Source organism: Diabrotica undecimpunctata, chromosome 3, assembly GCF_040954645.1.
Source record: "Diabrotica undecimpunctata isolate CICGRU chromosome 3, icDiaUnde3, whole genome shotgun sequence".
Lineage (NCBI taxonomy): Eukaryota > Metazoa > Arthropoda > Insecta > Coleoptera > Chrysomelidae > Diabrotica > Diabrotica undecimpunctata.
This window is the reverse complement of record NC_092805.1, coordinates 52576268-52600329: the sequence shown is the minus strand read 5'-3', so window position 1 is coordinate 52600329 and position 24062 is coordinate 52576268. Positions and strand designations below refer to the sequence as shown.

Below are 24062 nucleotides of genomic sequence, written 5' to 3'. Positions count from 1 at the left end.
ACATGCAAACACAGATCATTTTATAGTCGGAATACAAATGAAGTAGTTTATGCCAGTTTTTAGAAACCAGCGGAAAAAAATTAAAAGCAACCAAACCAATTTTTGTAACAAAAAGTTAGCGCCTTAGTGCATACTCATCGACCAAACCAGTAGCAGTTGTCCCCAAAATAATAAGCACAACAATTGAAGTATCTCATATTACTGCCTCAGAAATAAAACTATATGGTAATTTACACTGTACTTAATGGGTATTAAATTGGTATCAAATCTTTTATAAAGTCATAAGGTTTTTAAAAATAATCATTACAACTCCCATGACTAACTCCTAAAACTCACGTTTTCTCACGTGAAGTGGATAAAAATTTAAGAAATACAATAAAGGAGAACGGATACAAATGCCCTCTTTATGTTTTTGTATAAAACCGATAAAATTGCAAATTCGAATGAAAAAAATAAAGAAAGTAGGTAAATTAAATAATCGACTTCGAGATCTTCATCAGTGGGGCTACAGCCTCAGTTCTATCTATTTTTCGTCAGTTGTTTCTGTTCATCGCCAACTGTTGCCAGTTCGCTGTGTCGATCTTCCTCTCGTTCTCGTCCCTCCACATCGGTCTACCTTTACTTCTATTTACTACTGGTGCCGGTAATAGGCTTCGTCTGGGTGGGTAATTTTCATTTGATCTTGACACGTGTCCAGCCCATCTAAGCCTATCTATTTTTATGAAAGATATTCCATCTCTACCATTAACTATTTCTTTATACTTCTCATACAATTCGAAATTATATCGCCTTCTCCAAATACAATTCTAACAGATTGCGCCCATTATTCTGCGTAGTATCTTCCTTTCGAAGAGGAGCATACTATTTGCGTCTATTTTGAAGATGGTCCATGTTTCTGACCCACTTCGAGATCTTCATCTATGATACAAAAGAAACTGTAAAATTTATTCAAAGCAACCCGAACATGTTGTACAATATACCAATGATAATTATGAATTTCTCTATTACACTTAATCAAATGAGTTTATTTAGAAATATAATTTTTTAAATTATAGAACCCCCAAAGAAGTACATCGTTGGCTCGATGGTTTAATGGGCTTGCAGGCTCTTTTTATTATGAGTGATAGAGTGGTTGCCTGATTCGATACCAGAGAGAAATGTTTCAAATGTCGCAAACTAAAACCCAAATTGGCTCCACAGCTTCGAATTGTAATAATTTGCAAGTGAATTGAACAACTGAAACTGGAACAAATTTTTATATGTTTTAAACATGAGAGCGCAAAGATTACTATGGTTGTGAGTTTCCAGATGATTCCAACCAAATTTAACAAAGAAAATAAAATTGATATAGAGATAAAAAAATAAATAGCTTAGTGGGGTAAAACAGCTCATTAAGACAATGACGTCTATTAATTTTCATTGTTTTACCGATCCAATATAAACGCTGTTAACACAGATCGCGACACAACACTTTGTTAAGAATATCAACCAATAACCATTTCTCGGCCACATACGGAAATATCAAGTGTATACGGTGTTGGTTTTACCTAGCTGACAATTACTAGTACCATGTTCGAATGGATAAATTACTATTCCAAATCGGGTTTGTGCATAGATAACATAGACTGGCAATCAAGTGTACAAGAGGAAAAAAAAAGAAAGCACGAATTCTACAATTATTATTACATCGTTTTTGAATACTTTATTAAGTCAATACAATATTCCTTAACAAAGTTTTTGCGCAAACACTTGCACACCTAAGCACTTGTCCAATTTTATTTGTGTTTTTATTCTACTTTATGTCAATAATAACAACCCGACCAGTGGCAGGTTTACTGTGTGTATAACAATAGTAAAAATGAAAATATTTAATACCAGTGCATAATAAATACTTTAATAAATGTCAAAAATATTTAAATATTAGATAAGTAAAAATGTTTTGTTAAAAATAAAATATATGTATATATGTGTTAAATAACTTGTTTTATTTAAATGGTAGTATTTTTCAGTAGATAAAAATAAAAATGAAAAAGAACATGGCCGGCACTATGAAAAGTATGATACCATTGTTTAAATAGGACTAGTTAGACAATTCTTATGGAACAAACGTTTGACTTTTACTCTGCCGTCATGTAGCGGCCTCTAGTCATAAATTTAAAAAACTATTAACAGAAACTTAATTCTCGGCAGGATTCTATTCGAGTATATTTTTACCTGTCTCATGACTAAGGCAAACCTGTACACGGATGCCAGATTGTGAAGAAAATATAAGACTTTAATAAAATGCTTATTGTTATTATCGTTGTATGCGTCTAGTGAAAGATAACTTGACTATTTCGAGCGAATATTTCAAATTGTTTTTATACTTTGAGACTTGCTAAATCTAAATCGGTTAGTAATCTATTTAAATAAAGTAGGTAAATGCTGACTTTTTTTTAATTTTTATTAGTTTATCAGATATTTATTTTGGTTATATGATTTGCTAGAAAAGGATTAAATATTTAATTGAAATACACTCGATTGCTATCGTCTTAGAACACTCATGCGGAGGTTTATTTTTTAGTCAAGACTTAAGTTTTATCATTGTTTAAAAAAGAAAATCTTTTTAAACAATGGTTTTATGTATGTTTTGAGAAAATTAAATTTTCAATCTTTTAATCTTTAAAATGACGTTTGAAAATATAGTAAATTTATGGGTATGGTTTTTTGATAATGGTTTTGAAACAAATAAACACATCGATATGCCACAACAAGAGGCAACACATATTTAGGGACAAATTAATCTATGTGTTGGGATAAAAGGAATAATAATTAACAACACTTTAATAAATAGTATCCTTTATTTTATTTATTTATGTATTTTATAATATAAACACCAGTTTTGTATTTCTGTTTACATAAATGAGAAGTTTAAATGAATGAGCTGTTCATTAATGAAATAATTTTAAATTACAAAGTGATAAAGATACAATTAGTGATAAAAATTGATTGTAACATTGTTTTCATGAACTAAAATAAGCAATGTATGTAGTGCGAAACACTATTGGCACCGTGGATGGTTGTTTTGCTATCGAATACGTATGAAAAACGCGTGGTGTTGTTAACAAACCTTCCTCTTCTACCTCACTATATTTTTTTGGTTTGCATTTAGATAGTTTTGGTCAAAATGCTTACTGCATAGAAATTTTTTTTTTAAATCGGGTAGCTCCAGACTTTCCAATGCAGCATTACCTACAACAATATTATTATTAACACAACTGAAAAAAAAGCAATTTTCTGCACAATAAAGTAAAAAAACAATTTAAGTTCTGTATTCAAAATATAAATAACTTGGCAGTTATGCCAACATATTTTTATATATATATATATATATATATATATATATATATATATATATATATATATATAAGAATATATATATATATATATATATATATATATATATATATATATATATATATATATATATATATATAAGAGTAAGAAAAAAGAAATTTTTTAGATAGGAAAAAAAAGATTCCATAGACTACCAAAAACAAATTTTTTTTGGTAGTATGGGTATGGGATCTAGTCTTTCACCCATTCTAAGTAGCTATATCAAGGATGATGTTATCAGTGATTGTATCAACAATTGTACTTTTTTCATTCCTTTTTTTAAAGATATGTAGATGATTTAGTTTTGGCACTTCCTAAACACAAAATTATTGAAATAGTCAACATTTTTAAGTATTATAATCAACATATACAATTTACAGTTGAGGAAGAGGTAGACAATTCTCTAGTTCCTTAGAGTAGGTTTCAAATCCAGTGCTTTATACAGGTTGGTGAATTGTTTGCAGTTGGTAAGTTTGGTATGGTTGATTCATAGTTGTAATAGTCGATGCTTCTCTTCTAGTTATGAAGTCTAGGGAGAGATGACCAATAAAAGATTGAAGTTTATGAAAAGTCGTTTTGCTCTTTTGCTCTAAGTTTTGTCAAGTATCCTCTACCGACTTTTTGAAAACGAATTTCGAGATTCGTTAGCTAGTTGAATTGGAGTGACTTCAGTCACCCCATGGTTGGTAGCTTCTTTGGCAAAATGATCTGCTGTTTTATTACCAGTAATTCCGGTGTGAGAAGGCAGCCATATGAGAGAGACTGTTACATCGTAAGCAGAGAGATTTTGGTATATGTCATGAATGTTTTGAACTAATAGGTGCTCAGTGAAAATTGTATTGACTAAATGGATATATGAAAGAAAATCTGAACAAATGGCAATATGTCTGTTTTGATGTGAGATACATTTAAAAGCCAACACAATACTATATAGTTCACCTGTGCAAACGTTGCATATTAAGGGTAACCGAGATGATCTTACAAGTTCATGTTTAGTGGTTACTGCACAACCAATACCAGTGGTAGTTTTAAAAGCATCTGTATAGAGAATTAAATTCTAAAAATGCTTTCTTTATAAGAAGGTTAGAAAATTCAAGTTTGTTAAAAATAGTGAGTGAAGTATATATTGAAGGGATATCTTTAGCCCAGAGGGGAAGTAAAGGTAGAGGAAATAAACTAGTCAGAAAAAGGTCAATATTTTTAAGTAGTGGACAAATTAATTGAGGTATAGGTTTTATGATAAGGTGTTGGTTATTGTTAGTGGAAGAAGACGGCATTGTGGCAATTAGGGAATGAACAAGATTAAATGGATTTGCAGATGTTGATGCAGCATACGAAAGTAGAAGTGATTATCGTCTTAGGGTAGGAGAAAGTTCATTAGACTAAAGCGAAAAGCGCTCAGACCTAGAAGTAGTTTTATTGGCAACCCATTGAAGATGACTGAGGGTTTTAACAATGTTCAACCTTTTAAAACAATTGATTTTAAGTTCAGAGATTTGATTTTTTCAATTTAATCTGGAGTCAAACATAAAACCGAGAATTTTACAATAATTAACACCAGAAAGTAGAGAATTGTTAAATAAAATTTGGGGTAAGGGAGTGGAAATCCCTATGGAAAATTTTATTTATTTGGTTTTGCTCTCAGAGAGTAATAATCCTAGTTCGTTAAATCTATCTTGAAGTAGATTTACTACACTTTGTATAAGTTTATATGAGGATGGGACAGATTTAAGATGGCAGTAAATGATTAGGTCATCAGCGTATTGAACATATTTGATGGGAGGCAAATTTCGTTGATGGCAAGAATGAATAAAGTTAAACTTAATGCAGATTCTAAAGGGACACCTTAATTTTGAGGAAGAGATCGAAAAAGTTTACCCTTGGCAAGGACTTTAAAGATTCTTTCAATTAGATATTTTTTTACAAATGAGAAAATATTACCATTTAAATTATAGTGGGAGTTTTTGTCAATGATTGCTTTTCTGGAGATTGAATAAAATGCCCCTTCAACGTTAAATATAGTTGCTACGACATCTTGTTGATTATAGATTGCTTAAGAAATGTGTGTTTGAAAAATAAAAAAGTTATCAATAGTAGACCGATTACGTCGGAAGCCGGATTGAGCGTCGGGAATAATATTATACTGTTTAACGAACCACGTGAGTATTTCATTGATCATTGTTTCAAGAAGTTTGCAGGTAATACAAGTAAGAGAAATCAGACGAAAGATATTGGAGTTATAGAGGGCTGGTCAGGTTTTTTAATTGGAATGATTATAGAATTGCGCCAAACATCTGGGAATTTTTGTGTGTTCTAGATATATATATACCCGGTATTTAGGCGTTCCACGCCCTTCCGGTAGGGATCTATGGAGGAGTAACACCTAGCCGCAAGCCCTTATCTCTTGCCGTACTGCTCCACCATAGGCCGATCAGATACCAGCATATTCTAGACTAAGCCGCAGATTCATTTTAGAATTTTAAACTACTGCGTTAGCCTTTTTGTTTGCTATTCACCGAGCCGGGGATTTGAACTGACATCTCTCGCATTGAAGCGAAGGAGAAGCCAGCCGCCCAGCCCGCTTGGCTATCCGATCGACAGATGTGTTCTAGATAAGGTTATAAATTTCGAGAAGTTTGGAGAGAGATGTATTAGAGAGATTTTTTTAAAATATATAAGGAATATCATCGGGATCATCAGCAGATTTTGTACATGAAAACAAGGTAAATTTTAGTTTATTTAGGGCAAACAAGCCGTTCATAAACTTGACATCGTGTGGAGTTGACGAGATGGTGGAGAAAGATTGAGCGCGTAAAGAACTGGGAGTAAAAGCCATATTACTTTTATTGAATCTGTCTTCAACCCCATTAGCGAGTGTGTCAGAAATGAATTGACTGTCAGAGATAACTGTGTTGCTGAAGAAGATGATAGGAGAAATAGTTAGGATATAGGAATGAAGGATGACTAAATTCATAGGATGAAGGTTAGTTTTATTGCCTTGGATTTGTGAAACAGTTTTTTTTATAAATGAGAGTGGAGTTATCATATCCACTGGTAACTTTAACATCCTAATATATAAGACTAAATAATGTAAACTAAATTGTAACATATAACTTTTATCGGGTTTTTACCCAGATATTTAGTGGCTCAAAAAATGTACACCTAGACACTGATGATGGAATATGGATTCCGAAAACAATTTGTCTTCATGACATAGCCCGTTTGGGTTTTTTAATTTATGTACCTTTTATAAAGAATTTTAACAAATTTTTTTTTGTAATGATCTTTCTTTTATCTTAGTATAGATTAGGGCAAGACCTTTCATTAACGATTGTCAGCGGTATGTCAGTGGTAAATTTACTGGCTTCATTTAGAGGTTCGTTGGTGCCTAAGGAATTTTCGAGAAATTTTTCAAGATAATTCTAGAAAACCCTAATTTTTGTGTTTTTATAGGATTTGAGTGCAGCTTTTAGTTCGAAATAGTTTATAAGAGAGTTCGGATGATTGGTATCTTGTTGTGAAACTGAGGATGAATAATGAAAGGGCGAAGGAAGAAAAGAGTATATATGGTTAGGTCCAGATTTGTTGCAAAACTTTTATTTTAAATTTTCTGCCAGAATCTTGGCTGTCTCTTAATTGTCAAGGATAACCTTTCGATTAAAAAAGAGATTGGATATTTTAAGGTTATTTTTTGTAAACATTTTTTTTTCCAAACTGGACTTGGACTAGTATTTGATGTACATAAAGGTTTCTTACTTAATTAAATATCGTGTCTAAATTTGGCAAAAGATGAAGTAAAAATATACAGAGAGCAGAAAAAATGAATAAATGCGAGAGAAAGAGAGAAATTCTATTCATCATGTATGCTGTGATTAGATTTGACATCAGAAGATTTATCAGAGGATGCACTTATATATACTCTTGTAAGTCGGAGATAGGCTGTTCTTTTAACTTTTTTAAGATTCTAGTGATACGGTTTTTTAGTGATCTTTTCCTTGTACCTATGTAGAGCTGCAATAAGTCCTTTTGAATACCATCTATGTTGGAGGATTTTTAAGCTTCTTGTAGTGGGGTGATACATACAAAAGAGTTCTCAAGAAATGTAATAAGTTGCGTGGAATTGAGTGTAAAATTAGTCGGATTATCTTTGTAAATCATTTCTATAGCGGAAATATAATAAGGTTTCATCGAGTAATCCAATCAAAGATTAGATTTGGACATTTTTTGGCTGGTTTCAGTGGCATTGAAAATGTCGAAGGAGGAAAAGAACTTAATAGCGCAAGAATACCGGATGAAGATAGATGGTAGGAGTATCATGAGGACTGTCATTGAAGTGTCCCCTTTTTTGTCCTACTGCCAACATGGGCTTTGAATTAGTACGACGAGAGATGGATAAATCCATAATGGCAGCCAGGATGGATATGCAGTTAACAGAGATGGACTCAATTTCCGAAGATAGAAATTCTTTTGATGAAGTTAAGGATTCAGGATTAAGGACTACTTAGAGTCAGCTGAAAATGAAGAAGAGGGAGGAGCATTAGCTGCAATGAGTGTGTGATCTGGTCAACTGGAGACTTTGCAATCAGACTCCACGGTACGACCCGTAAGCTTACAAAGAAAACACTATAGTCTGTCAGAGAATAAAAATATTTTAAAGGATGTATTTTCATGGTTAATTAACAGAGAAGATTGCACTTCGAAGTTCACCTTGTCAGCTATTTCAAATGTTACCCTAGGAAAACTCATGATATATGCCTATTGATCATCTGATGTTCCGTATTTTTTAGGGACTGCTCGATTAGGAATGCGGGATGGAAGGAGATACATTTGAAATAAGGATTCTTTTGGTCGCAGAAAGAAGCCTGCAGATAAAGATGACGGTGGAATTAATTATGACGTTCGGTGTATTAGTTGATCAACGATGTCGGTAGAAGTGAGGAAAATGCAGATTCGATTATTCGAAATGCGAGATGTAAAAGTAATATTTTTTGGATAAACTATTTCACCAATTTCTTTAATATATTTAAATAAAACAGTATTCAAAATGGAGTGCATGACAATAACTTGTTCCCTTTTAGAAAACGAACGGGAAGGAGGTCTAGAGACTGCGTCAACGACATATGATTTTGGGTTGGAATTGAAGTTGTTTTGTGTAAATGTAAATATTAAATTGCTGTTCATGATGTGTAGTCCTGGTTACCCAGACCGTAACACAATACCTAAATGTGAGTACCTAATGGATCCTCTTCCAAACTGGAAAGAAAGAAAAAAAGGATCTCACCTATTTCTTGGGATTTTCACTGGTTTTCTTTAATTACACCAATATAGCCGCAATTAAATTCGACTATTGAAATATAAAACCAAATTTGATACTCGTTTTCTTATCACATTGCAATTAAAGAACTTCGCTTCGTATTGTTAACTCGTCGATGAATTACTTTATCTGTTTAACACTGTTTAAATCTTTTTTAAATCCGTGAGGAACTTTAAAAAGGGTGCTTAACCTTTGACAGTTATTTGACGTTTTTTGAATCGATTATTTGAAGCTTTATTTATAAACTTCAACATTTTATTAAAAAAACAGTTTGAAAAAGTACTTTTTAGCTTCTAAACATTTATACTACTTTTGATATTTTTCATGTCATACGGCTGTACGTAGGCTCAATGAAAAGCTGGTGTAAAAGCACAATTAAAAAAAAGCAGAAATTTCCATAACCAATAACAAGAAACAAGCTGAGAAATTGCAGCGGACAGATCTCCCTTGCATTTTTCTGTGGCGATATTTTACGAGTACCATTATTTTAATGTTTCAAAACTAATTTACTTCTTCACTGTGTATACCATATATAAATCGAATTATAAAATTTAGATATTCTTTTACAATGTGTTCAATTTTCAGCTCTTAATGTTAATAAACAATGAAAATATTGGCAATTTCTTAAATAAGAAAAAAAATGCTATTTGATTTCCTCTGGGCCATAGAAGGTTTTGGTTTTTTTTTAAATGTCTTTTTTTTATTAGCTTTATATTGAGCCTACATACAAGTGTATGACATAAAAAAGTCAAAGTTATTAGAAATTTTTATATGCTAAAAATTTGTTATTCTTCAAACTGATTTTTAAAAACAAATTTAATATAATCTTGATGTTTTTTTTTAATAATTTAAAACGAAGCCATAAATCGATATCTATTTACAAAATAACCCTAGAGTGACTGTTTGGACAAGTACAGTTGTTTAAATAATCGGTCTCCTGGATAAACAAATTGAATAACTCATAAACTGAATGGTCGTTCTGTATGATATTTAGCACACTTTAAAAACTCATTAACTGCCATAATTTTAAATAGTTATTACATATCGTTATGCAGAAAAGAAAGTTATTTATATTTATATTATTTATATTTATATTAACATTTATAAATTTTACTTTAAAAATAAGGGTTTTTAAATTATCTCGGTCAATTCTTTATGTATTTTAATTATAAAAATATCAATATTAGAGAACATTTTATGATCTATAACTTTTATTTTAACCATATATCTCTAACATGAATAAGAAACGTTTTTGCTCATAAACTTTTTTCACTTTTTACGATTGTTTAATAAAAAAGCAAAGCAAAATTAGCTGAAGTCTTTACATAATTGTCATCAGCTACCCCTCATATACCTTTTAGAGACTTTAAATACCTGTTTAAGATTTTTTCAGCTTTTTTAGAGTTTTAGATCATAAAAAGTTATGTAATTTTTGAGAGTATCCAAATTAAAATACATGAAACTATTAACCGAAATAGTTGCAAAAAAAACCTTATTTTTGCAGTTGTTTCTAAATTATAATAACTCTTTTTTGGGCAAGGACATGTAACATAGCTCCTTGAAATTATGGAAATTAATAAGTTATTAAAGTGAGCTAAATATCAATCAGAGCAAATAGTTTATAGGTTATTTAATCTGTTTATAAACATTTATAATAACGTTGATATCGTTTATGCCACAAACTTATTTAGAGGCTTATGAAAAACTGGTGAAAAACACACTTTCTAAAAAAAACAGAATCTTTTATGACCATTACTAGGCAAGAGAGCATTTTATATTTAAAACCAAAGCATTTTATTCTTAAAATCATACTTCCATTGTCTATTAACAGTAAGAGCTGAAAATTGAAGGGACCCTAAATGAAGATCTGAATTGTGCGTTCCAACTTACATATGGCATATGCAGTAAAGAAGTAAAAATTTATAACCCGTTAAAATGATGGTATTCGTAAAATACCGCTTCGGAAAAGTAGAATGGAGAACCATTTGAGCTCGGTTTTTTTTTAGATTTGAACTTTTTCAAAATGAAGCGCGATTGCAAAATTTGCAATATCTTGGCTTCTGTGGCACGTAAAACATAATTTTTTTTTAAACTGGGATAGGTCAACAAAAAGTTGTTTACATAATCGCTTTCTACGATAAACAAATCCTCACTATTTTTATTAGTTACATTACATACCATTATGCAAAAACAAAGTTATTAAAATTTATAAATTTCTGCAAAATCAAGGGTTTCTTGCAACTATTTTGATGAATTCTTTATATATTTTAATTTAGAAACTCACAAATGGAAGAACTTTTTGAATCTACAATTTTTATTTTAACTATTTTTCTCTAACTGGATAAAAATCATTTATAGCCAAAATCACCTGTATGTCTTCACAGATTTATTATTAACTAACCCTCATATATCTTTTAGAACCTTCAAATATCTGTATAAAATTTTTACGTGAAACCAATAATTTTTTCCCAGATGGACCTTTGTATAAATTAGTTCTCCGATAAAGATGAACTTATTTCTACTTTTCAATACAATAACTAAAAATAGCTAAAGAAATACATATTTAAATATCTAATACTTTGTTTATGTTTATTAACTTGTTTATTCACTAATTTGTTTTTCCGAAGTTTATTATATCATAATTATAATACCAACGAAAACGTAAAATTCAAATTAATGCATCTCGAATATGACGCGTGCACCCTGGCGATAATAAAAAATGATGAATGAAAAAAAAAAATTAAACATTTTTTCAAGTTAATTACGTAACGGAAACGGTGTAAAATAAAAGAATATAAAAAAAGTTTCTATTTACTTACCAGAGTGTAATATCCATCTTTGACAAGCCGAAGGATTTTTGTCGGAAATCTGAACATTCTTAATCCATGAATATTGTATGGTGATAAACCACATTTGTAATAACAACAAATATTTCCGGCCATCTGTAAAAAACCATTTATTTATTATGGAAGTAACATTATTTTAATTTAAAATCACTTTTTTCAAATATTATCGAATGTATGTAATATCCGGTAAAATTTATTTCTAAATACCTAATTTGTTTTCTCATACAATGTTTTTTTATGTTTTAAACACATATAATTAAAATGTTTTACTTACCTCGGACCAAATTTTTGTAATACACTTCCAAATAAAATAAAATATTTAAATTCTTTAAACTTATTTAGATATAGGAAGACTTAGAAACCACAGTACGTTTATGTACAATTTTAGTTGACACCATATTTACTAGTTGATAGTAATAACTCTATTTTAAATGAATATCTTAAGTGATTCAAGGTCTGTTTTTTGTAACATTTTTAGTTTAACAAGTAAACCTGTTGCTACTATGTCAGTGAAATATTGCAACGCTGGTGAATTTAATTCAGTGGATCAAAAATGGACGTTTAGTTTAGTCCTTAACTTTTTCACATAGCACCATCTAGTATAATGTATATCAAACAAACAATGGTATATTAAAATCTATTGAGACAGAAAGAGTGGTGACATCTAGTGACTGTCTCAATTAGAATCAAACAAATTTATACATTGCGTTGGCTAACTAGTCCTATTTAAACAATGATGATACGGTAACCTATTTCCGTTTTAGGTAGTGTTCTTTAGCAATTGAACTCAACAAACATGCTGCAAGTAACACATATGCATATTATTTTGTTCTAGATATAGAGAGGACTTATGTGATATTTATATCAAACCGTACTATATATTAAATATAGTACGGTTCAAGAAACTTAAAACTATAATATATATATATATATATATATATATATATATATATATATATATATATATATATATATATATATATAGGGTGTCCCATAATTAATTGGACATTAGCTAATGGGTGATAGCTGACATCAAAATAAAGCGTTTGAGCTCAAATTGCTTAGGCAAAATGTTGCTAGTTTTCGTTCTACAGGGTGATTCATTAATATTTTTTTATATTATTTTTAGGGATATATTGAAAACTATTCAACCAATTTAAGTAAAATTTGGTATCTTGCTATTATTTAGTATGCTTACTATGAAAATGATATTAGTTTTACCGATGACACTAGGTGGCGCCATCTACTATAACATTGGTTCATTAATGGGGCCATAATTTTTTTTCCCGCCCTGTATAAACATTCTAGGAAAAAACATGAAATATCATTCAATTCTACACAAAAAAGGTATTCTTGTTTCAAATAAAAAAAGTACACCGTTTTCGAAATTAACGTATTTTTTAGAGACGTGCATAAAATAAAAAAAATTAACAAAAACTTATGTGAATTCAAACATGATTCAAAAGGTTTTAAATAAAAGTGAATATTAAACGTATTAGTAGTAGATAATTTTTGCAAACAAAACGCATATGATTGAAACAATTATTTTTATTAAACCTTTGACTCAGTAACGAATTTTAAGAAAATCAGAAATTAAATTAAACAATGAAGTGAATATAAAACAATTAACAAAGTGAATAATTCAAAACGAAACGAAAAAAAATTACAATAAGTGTTCAAAATGTGCACCATTAGATAAACTGCATAATCTAAATCTTTTGTGTAAGTTTTGTCTTATTTTAAATAATGAGTTTCTTTGGGCCCTAATTACGTTAACTCCCTCTACAATATTTTGCCATAACTCTTGACGGTTATTTATTTTTTTTTTATAAACAAGTGACTTTAGGTAGCCCCACAAGTAAAAGTCTAGGGGATTTAGTTCGGGACTGCGTGCTGGCCATGGGTATACACTACCTCTACCAATCCACCTTTGAGGATAAATTTCATCTAGATAATTTCTAACTTCTAGGCTATAATGTGGTGGTGCACCATCATGCATGTACCAAGAGTTCCGTCTCAAATTTAGAGGTATGTCTTCTAAAAGAGTTGGTAAATCTTTTCTCAAAAAATTTAGATACGTTACTCCGTCAAACCTAGTTGGTAATTCGAATGGTCCTACAATACAATCCCCAAATATGCCACACCAGATATTTATGGAAAACTCGTGTTGAAAATGATGTTCTTGAAATGCATGAGGATTTTCTGTCGCGTAGGTATGGCCATTGCGCCAGTTAAATACACCCCTTCTAGTAAATGTGGCTTCATCGGTAAATAAAATTAGCCATGGTTTTTGGAGCAATAAATGTAAGAATCCCATTTGGATCGGTACATTTTTTTAAGAACTGAGAGTACCTGTCAGAACTGAATTTTATATAATCTGGTTTTTGCCAGATCAAATGCCAGTTAAAAGTGTCGCAGAATCAATTTAAAAAATAAATAACTAATAAAATTACTTTATTTAACTTCGTAAACTAATTTTTCGAAACCAAATTCAGATTTATGCTTTAATCTGTGCCTCCTAAGAAATGCAAGGCAAAGGACGTTGATAAAGATGTTATTAGAGACATGAGGAATCTAAATTTGCATTCCACAACATATCTCCTCAACTAGGCAAGAATCGTTAGCGAATTGGTTTCTAGTACTCATAAAGAGTATAACGGAATAAAAGGAAAAGACAGTTAAGATTTAATTTCACGTATAGTGCGTCTGGGATCATAGGGATAAAAGGGATCATCAGAGACGGCTATTCACAGACGCTCTGAACGTGAAAATAAATCTTTCCTGTCTTGAGAAGCAACATGGCTTCGTATGGACGCAAATAGCGACATCTGATAATAAATCCGTAAACTAATTTCTCGAAACCAAATTCAGATTTATGCTTTAATTTGTGCATTCTAAGAATTCTTATTTATTTATTGTCATTGTGCAAATTTTAATTTTGCGATATTTCATGATTTTAAATACCTAAAAACTATTAACAACACGAGCGAAAGCAATCGCTTGGGCCCAATAGAATGTTTCAACTCCAATACTCCCGGTTTGTAGCCAAGTCGCTGCCTTGCACGCAATTCTTAATTCAATATGTAATATACTATTTTAAGTTTTCAATCATTCAGCCACATGGCATATATCGGTCCTCGTCGAAGTGAGGAACGACCGAGGACCGAGAACCGAAAGTAATGAGAGTATTGGCTGTACGATTTTGTTTTGGTTCGATCTTGATCGGCGCCGTCGGCGGTCGGTCAATAGATTTTTGTCACGATACGATTCGATCGTTATGAACTAGCGGGATTCGGTCGTTCAATACTTTGAGGTGAATCAAAACGAACGAATCAATCGCGATTGATACAACACTAGTCTACACCACCGTCTTATACCGCTTTTTTTAATGATCCATTAGTTAAATGTGGAATCAACTGACCGAAGTTTCTGTAACTAATATCAAGTTTTAACACAAATATCTACCGAAAGATGTGCTTCAAATATATTTATTTCAACTTTCATGATTCAAGGCTATGATAAAGGTTGAAAAATAATGTAATGCGCTTACAAATCTGACAATTATCTATTTAAGCCATTTTATTCATTTACAACTATACAAACAAGAAGACATTTGTTTCCAAAAGATTTTATACAATATACAAAACAAATAATCACCACTAATATATAACTGTTTTAAAAATTTTCATAATTACAAAAGATCTATAATTAAATATAACTCTTACACAAGAAGAAGAAGCCCGATATATAGAGATTATTGGTTAGTACAGTATATGGAAATAATAATAAAAGTATAAAATTGAAATATATACATCACTTACTTTACTGGCAAATTATGCATTGTCAACAAAAAATTTGGATTTCAAAGTATTGGTTTACATATCGAATACATTCAGGATTACATAACAATATATGCACTATATTTACATATTTCTTCTCTATAAAAAATTACAGCTAAACAAATGGTTATAACATATTTTACACAACAGTTTACTAAATTTGTATATAAATCTGTATATTTCAGTCATCGTATCATTTACGTATGTACAAAATAGTTGAGTTATTAACTGGAGTTTGAAAAAAAATTTGGTGCTAATACTTGAAATCGAATATTTTTTGTCAACAGATTTAATTGTCGGTGAGCCCAAGAATGTTATATGTAAATGGTTAAAATACCTCTGAACAAAAATATTCATAACAATATGCAATCCAAGAACGCTTCCTTCCATGTATTTGCAAATTTGTTAAATAGAGTCTTGGTGTACTATAATCTGCCCTAGTAGCTTAAAGCCGTTTGTTTGGCATTTCTACCGTCTCTGAATACATATTAACATATTAACTTGATTATGGCTTTTTCTTGTATAATTATGTTTTTATGTTAAATGAAACTCGGAAAACTAACAACTTAAACTTTTGTTTTATTTAAATTGTATAATTCGTGAAATTATTGAAAAACATAATGAAAATATTGGAAAAATTAAAAAGTTTAATAAAGCGTTGTAGAGCTAAAACTGTATTAAAGGGATTATAAATAGGCACAAATATAGTAAACATTTAAAAAACAATGTGGTAGCCAATCATTATTAAAAGAGAACGCGTGAAAATAAGAATATGAAGTCAGGTAAACTTAAAATTTAAGGGACTGCTATCGATTTCAAACAAATACCTATTATAACAATAATTATAAAAACGAAAAATTTTTTATAATTTTCGAAGATGTCAATTTTTATCGATTTTTCAACTGTACGATTTACGTAAAATATTAAGTAAATAATAAGACAGCTACAACTTCTTAGCTGAAACACCGTGAGTCAAATTCCTTACCATTTGCCGTTTTAGGTAATCCGTTAAAATTTCGCATATGTGCATCACATCGGCTATTGTCGTAAGATCATAGAGGTCTTTAGAAGGTAAATGAAGTCATAAGCTCACATATATTTCTAATGTTGGCTTATATGAATCGACTCGATAAATTGGGCATGTCTATTGAGGTATATTTTAAAGACTCGATGAAATATATCCAAGAGACGAAAATCCCACTTTTGATATATAAATCATGAACAATTAAAAAGTGATAATAGAAAAAAGTTTTAACCATTTACGTACAGACCTCCAGGACGTCGTACTGTATCAAACTGTTTTTCAATTGATTTATATTTATTTTTAAAAAGTCCTAGTGTCAAGGCACATCCGATATCGCTGAATTTATCCAAAACCGAAATTTTTAACAAATTTACGACGTGTGCTGATGTGCCAACCTCTCCAACTCGTCGTCAATGGTTGAATGCTAGTAACCATATCGATCCTAAAATAAAAGAAAAGTGGTTATACGACCGAAACTTTTTCATTAAAAATGTACAATATTCTAGTGAATTATCATTTAAATTTTTTCTGCGACTCAATGTATCATGTATAGACAAATTAAAAAGAAATTAACATTAGTATGAAGTGAGTTCTTTTTTTAAGTCTAGATTCTTTACGAATAAAAATCACTACGGTGTTCTTATAAATACCATAATTATAAGGTATACGCAAAGTTCCAAAGAATCGCCAGTGACGTTCCCTGAAATTCAGAAATAAGTTTTTGATAGCGCCTAAAATATTTTTAAGATCAATATGTTTTTTCTATATAAACGATATTGAAGGAGATTACAACATAGAAAATCAACAAAATCTACAACGTCAACTACACAGTGAAAACCCAACAAGAGAAGAACTTTTAAATGCCATCGTAAAACTCAAAGACAATAAAGCTCCAGGAATCGATGGAATCTGTTCGGAAATGTATAAAAAAGGTGGTGATCAACTTTTTGCAGCAATCCATAAACTAATAGTACTTATATGGCAGAATGAATTGGTACCAGAAGAGTGGCTTAAGGGAATAATATGTCCGTTGCATAAAAAGGGTGATGAACTGGAGTGTAAGAACTATAGAGGCATTACTCTGTTAGTATCTGCGTATAAAATCTTCGGCAATATACTGTTTGAAAAACCTTAACATTTTACAAAGGATATTTTTTTTCAATCATCATTTTGGCTTTACAACCCTGTGTGGGTCCTAGCCTCCCCAATAATTTTTTCCAGTCGTCCCTATCCATCGCCTTCCTCCGCCAAGCACGTATTTCCATATTTCTCATATATTGATCTATGTTATCTAGGAATCTTGTTCTGGGTCTTCCTCTTCTTCTTTGACCATTTGATTTTTGGTCAATATCAATGCGTATTTACTGCTGGAAAGTCAAGTACACATAAAATTCAAGCACATAAGCAGATTCGAGAAAAGTCACTAGAATATAACATAGATACACACCATATCTTCGTCGACTTAAAAGCAGGCTATGACAGTGTGAAAAGAACTGCATTATATAATGCAATGATAGACTTTGGGATCCCACCTAAGTTAGTTAAGTTGACCCAACTAACAATGCAAAACGTAAGCTCATGAGTTAGAATTGAAGGAGAAAACTACGTTCTTTGACATTAATAATGGTCTAAGACAGGGGGACGCACTGGCGTGTCTCCTCTTTAATATTGCCTTGGAAAAGGCAATCAGACAATTAAATATTAGAATGAATAAAACTATTTTTAATAGATCGACGCAAATTCTCGCATTCGCTGACGATATTGTTATAGTGGGCAGAAGTATGAGAGACATGGTGTAGTGTTTTACAAGGCTTGCGGACGCGACAAGTCAATTAGGACTTGTGGTAAACGAGGAAAAAACCAAATATATGTTAGTTTTTAAAAATCCCCAAAATATCCAACAGATAATTCAAATTAACAACCATACCTTTGAGCAAATCAAAGAATTCACATATCTTGGATCGCTAGTAAACGAAACAAAACACGACAAGCGACTAAATAATATCAATAGCAAACTGAAATGTTCACGGTCTCCAGAAACATTTAAGAAATAAAAATATAAAACGCGCAGTAAACCTCAATATATACAAGACCTTAATAAGATCGGTTTTGATGTATGGGGCTGAAACGTGGATCTTAGGATACGGCCGTAACACATACATTTATCGACAAAACATATTTCTTGATTAATACGACTCGGTATATATTTCTTTATCAACAAAACATAATCCCGCCCTGTACTATATATATATATATATATATATATATATATATATATATATATATATATATATATATATATATATATATATATATATATATATATATATAAGTAGTTAGGTATTATTGACTGACACGTTATGTAAAATAAAGTTTTATTATGAGGTTGCAGTCATTAATAGGGCAGGAAAGTGAAACTCTTTGTTCTTTATCAAGCTTTCGCAAAATTTATTTGCTTCTTCAGGATATGCTAAAATATGGTATCAGTAAATACAATGAAATTATAATTAAATAGCATTGTATAAAACTAGTATAAAAACTTACAACATGAGGTTAATCCATTAAATTTTCAAATTTACAAAACATTAAAACTTAACTTAATAAAATTATATAGTTATGAAGTACAATATTTTAATTTTATTTTTATTTAATTTTGTAGAATTTTTATATTTTTTTTAATTTTTAATTTTTATACTAGTTTTATACAATGCTATTTAATTATAATTTCATTGTATTTACTGATACCATATTTTAGCATATCCTGAAGAAGCAAATAAATTTTGCGAAAGCTTGATAAAGACCAAAGAGTTTCACTTTCCTGCCCTATTAATGACTGCAACCTCATAATAAAACTTTATTTTATATATATATATATATATATATATATATATATATATATATATATATATATATATATATATATATATATAATATCTGGGGCGACAGTAAATCTAGGTCTGACTTCCTTTTATAGTCATAAAAAATAATATGGACCAAACCCTTTATATACACCTGCATTTTTTATTGTTCTATCCTTACTAAAAGGGTGTTTAAGAGCCGATCGTAAAAAAATATTGCTTTTTGAATTTACAAAACTAAAAACCATAAAAAGATAGTACAAAATCTCCCCTCGCTTAAAATTAATATCAAAGGCTCGTTTTCTCTAAAAACGTCCTAGCTAGTAAAAAGAATCATATCGCACTCGCTATTTACGCATACAAATATCTCGCCTTAGTTACTGCATACACAATCACATCGCAATCCTCAGTATATAGTTAATGCAACTCGCTATACATGCTCGTTTTACGTAGCAAAGTACTTTTAAACGTACTTATTTCAAGACAAGTTTTGTAATAAAAGTGTTTGTAAAATCAATTATGCTCAAATAAAATAAAATACTTGCAGTCAACAATCTTTCTTCAACATCGAACTGTACCTTGCTTTGACGAGGATTAATTAATCGTCGTATCTGCAATCAACTTCTATAGAAGTTTTATTTCTCCGCTTATGTTAGAGAAAAATAATATCCACAACAGGAACAATGTGAAATATGGCAAATGTACATACTAGATCTTTTCTCTGACAATCGTAACGTAAATGTCTATGATAGCAAAATAGAATTAACTGAACCATCAATATTAGAATCAGAATTATAATACGCACTTATGGATTAAGTGGGACTGTAAGCTGGAAATGACGATAAGAGTAGCGATGACTAGGAACTTCTTCTTCTTAGGGTGCCTGTCCGTTCCGAACGTTGGCGATCATTTTGGCTATGATGACTTTGTTGGTTGCTATACGAAATAGCTGTGTTGAGGTCTTTCTATACCATGCTCTCAGGTTAGCAAGCCAGGATATTTTTCTTCGTCCTGGGGCTCTTTTTCCTTCAATTTTACCTTGCAAAATGCATTGAAGTAGCTCGTATCTGCCTTGATTTCTCATTATATGTCCCAAGTACTGCAGCTTACGGCTCTTCGCGATGTTGACCAAATCCGCAGTTATGTTCATCCTCCGCAGTACTTCTTCATTGGTGACTTTGTCTGTCCATGGTATCTTCAGGATCCTTCTGTATGACCATAGCTCAAAAGCCTAAAGTTTTGATAGAGTTTCCGCCTTCAATGTCCACGTTTCTACTCCGTACAGAAGCACTGAGTACACATAACATTTAAGGAGCCTTATTTTTGATTCTAGGGTGAGGTCATGGCTCTTGAACACAGAACTCATAGTCAAGAATTCACTTTTTGCTTTTTCGATGCGACATTTAATCTCTTGGGTATTGTCCCATGACTCATTGATTATAGTTCCCAAGTAGTTATATTGTGAGACACGTTCTCATTCTCAATTCTCATTTGGTTCACATACAGATTTGCTTTTTATGTTTTCCTTGCTGATGATCATTAGCTTGGTTTTGCTGGTGTTTATATCCAGTCCATATTTTCTACTTGTTTCCGTTATTTTGTTCATTAAGTTTTGCAGTCCTTCTATGGTATTGGAAAACACTATTGTATCATCTGCATACTGCAGGTTATTGATCTTGACCCCATTTATTGAGATGCCTTCATCAATATCTTTTAGAGCCTCTTCAAAAATGTGCTCCGAGTACACATTGAATATCAGTGGTGAAATTTTGCAACCCTGTCTCATTCCCCTTAAGATTTTGACCTGATCTGTATATTCTCCATCTATTCGGAGTACCGCTGATTGATTCCAATACAGGTTAGCTATTTTTAAGTCTCCGTCAATCCCTGTCCTCTTCTGCACTTCCATCATTTGTTCACGCCTGACTCTATCGAAAGCCTTCTCGTAGTAAATCAGGCATGCAAAAACATTACAGCTAACATTTCTACATTTCTGAAACAATACCTGCACGCTAAATAAAGCTTCCCTCGTACCAACGGCGTTCACAAATCCAAACTGATTGGGCGCAATTTGTTCCTCGCATTTCCGGTAAATTCTTTTGTGGATGACTTTTAAAAACAGCTTCAGCAGATGGCTCATTAGGCTTATGGTCCTATAATCTTCACAAACTTTTACTCCTGGTTTTTTGGGCAATGGTACGAACTCCGATTTGAGCCACTCTACTGGTATTTTTCCTGCCTTGTATATGTCATTAAATATTTCAGTTATTATTTTTATTTGTTCTGCATCTAATAGCTTCAACAGTTCTGCAGGAATTTCACCAAGTGCCGGTGCCTTTCGATCTTCCATTTGTCTGACGGCTGCCGTTACTTCTTCTGGTAGGATTTCGGGACCTGAATGTTTTCAATGGTGGGCTCTTGTATTGTTCTAATGTCATGGAAAAGCTTATCCAAGTATTCTTCCCATACTTTCTTTTTATCTTCTTTGGTTATGGCAAGATTGCCTTCATCATCTGTTATTTTTCCGCTGTTGCGTTTTTGGAACTTTCCAGCTATTTCCTCCATCTTTCGATGAACATTGAAGTTATCATATCGACTCTGATACTCCTCTATTTCTTGGCATTGTTCTGTTTTTTGTTTCTCTTTGGCTTCTCTTATTTTTCCTCTGACGATGGTATGTATGCTCTTATATTCTTGGAGATTTTCTTTGTTTTTCTTCTCTGATCCATAAGTTCAAGTATTTCATCGGTCATCCACGATTTCCGTTTTTCTCAATTTCTCTGTATCTTTCTTCAGGTGTTGTTCTTTAATTTCTCTCACTGTTTCTTGTATGATGGTCAGTATGATTAGGAACGCATTCGTTAAACTTGACAAATACCTCCTTCGCCGTGAAGATCCTTTAACACTTAGAACCCGTTACTTGAAATGCTACATATGGCCCATCCTGATGTACGGAAGTGAGACCTGGTCACTTATGTGAGATCTCTGAATCGTGTGGAGGCTTTCGAAATGTGGAGCCTCAGAAGGCTATTTAGAACATGTAGCAAATGGACCATGTAACAGATGGATAGGTTCTAGGAAGATGTCCAAAGAGAATTATTAGATCTCGTAAGCCGGGATGGGTCTCACACTTGGACCAGATTCTACGAAATAAATATAATCTCCTAAATATTATCTTAATGGGTACAGTTGAAGGTCGAGAGCCCTTGGGCGAAATCAACATTCATGGTTCAGAGATATAACTGGTGCGGCATAACTGTACATTCAACAACCAGCAGGAGCGCCTACACACTGCATAACGTACGGCACCCAAAGAAGTCATATACAGTATCGGAAAGAATTTAAGGTGGATATGCACTTTGAACCAGAGAAAGCGATAGAAACTTATTTAAACGATATAGCGATTAAAATCTAGGAAAAGCTTCCTTGGAACAGTGCAGGATGAACCGCCTGAGTACTTTTCTCTTCTCAGGTTCAATGGACCGGCCAGTCCCTAGACTTTAAAACGTTGAAAACTATGAATCGGATAAGAACGGGGGTCGCTCCACAAAAATTAAACATAACAAAATGGGGAAAAATCGACCAAGATGATGTGAACTGTGACAGTGGAGAAACACGGAATATGGAACATCTTCTTACATGCAGAAACTGTCCTCATCGATGTACCCTCGAAGATTTGTGGCTCGCCAACAAAGATGGAACCGACGTAGCCCGATACTGGGCCGAAATTGTATGAATGACATGTCCGGACACGATAAAGTAAAGTAAGTCTAACATTATGTTACTAACAATATAATTAATTTAGCCGACTGATAATTAATATGTAGGGAGACGCTAAACACTCATAGCTACTAATTTTATATTATAGAAGGCTACCAAATATGCAAAAAAGAAGACATTTTGAAGAAGACGTGTTAATTAGGAGAGTAGTGCAAAAATTTTAGAACCAAAGGATATAAACCTAGACTTACACTATCAGTGATAAAACATTTTCTATCGAATATTCGAACGAATATCGAATATCGAATAACGAATATCGAATATTCGAACGAATATCGAACTAGTTTACCTGAATAGATGACATTAAATCGTTAGCCATAGATCCCAACTTGCCAGCTACTTTTGTAACACCTTGTCGGACACTTTCTTTAACATCTTCTAGATCATAAGCGGGTACATTATTAGATGAATAATTTGCCTCTAAAATAAAAAGAAGTGTTTTAAAAAATGTATAAATATTATGTTTATATGGATTAAGCCACAATTGATTGTAACGAAAATGACATTTTATAATTGTTGTTTGACGTTTTGATTTACAATCCGGAAATCGTTTTTAAAAAAGATTGTTTTTAAAAAATAGTGGGGTGTTATTATAACCAAAAGATGTTTGGCGGTTATATTTTTCAAATTGATGTGTAAATTACTTTGCCTCGCTCTTGTAGGCAAATAGCCATGCTTTTAGTTGAAAATTCTGAGAGTGGTGGTTTTAGTGTTTTATTGCTTGATGATGATTGCTAATGGTATGAAATTCTGATTATTTTCTGTGTTTAGTTTGGTTATGTGTTCATTTGTCTTATGTGTTTATGTATTATATGTTTATGTATAGTGTTATATATGAATTATGTATAATTGTAGATGATGTGTTTCTGACTTTCTATCAATCCGCTAATGTTGGTATATTCTTTTTGCTGATTTTTCTTTTAGTATTGGCAACAAGGCGTGCTACATTCCGCTGATGGGTTTGCTACACATTTTTCTTCATTCAGTGGAATGAGAGTTGCTTCTTTGATTTTTCTCTTTTTCATA

At 31.6% G+C, this 24062-nt stretch overlaps 1 protein-coding gene and 1 long non-coding RNA gene across 3 annotated transcripts in view; both read right to left on the bottom strand.

Annotated features, from left to right (window-relative positions):
• Positions 1-960: 960 nt before the first annotated feature.
• LOC140436808 (uncharacterized) lies at positions 961-12373 on the bottom strand. Its single transcript, XR_011950306.1, has 2 exons — positions 11509-12373; positions 961-3231 (listed from the first exon to the last, which is right to left on the bottom strand). It is a non-coding gene; the product is annotated as an uncharacterized lncRNA (long non-coding RNA).
• A 2708-nt stretch (positions 12374-15081) lies between these two features.
• ArfGAP3 (ADP-ribosylation factor GTPase activating protein 3) overlaps positions 15082-24062 on the bottom strand; it is a 54522-nt gene continuing 45541 nt past the window's right edge. For both annotated transcript variants that reach the window (XM_072525905.1, XM_072525904.1), the window contains 2 exons: positions 23326-23456; positions 15082-16840 (listed from right to left, as the gene is read on the bottom strand). In XM_072525905.1, coding sequence (XP_072382006.1) covers positions 16823-16840; positions 23326-23456 — 149 coding nt within the window. In that variant the 3' untranslated portion in view covers positions 15082-16822. The remainder of the gene's footprint in view (positions 16841-23325; positions 23457-24062) is intronic.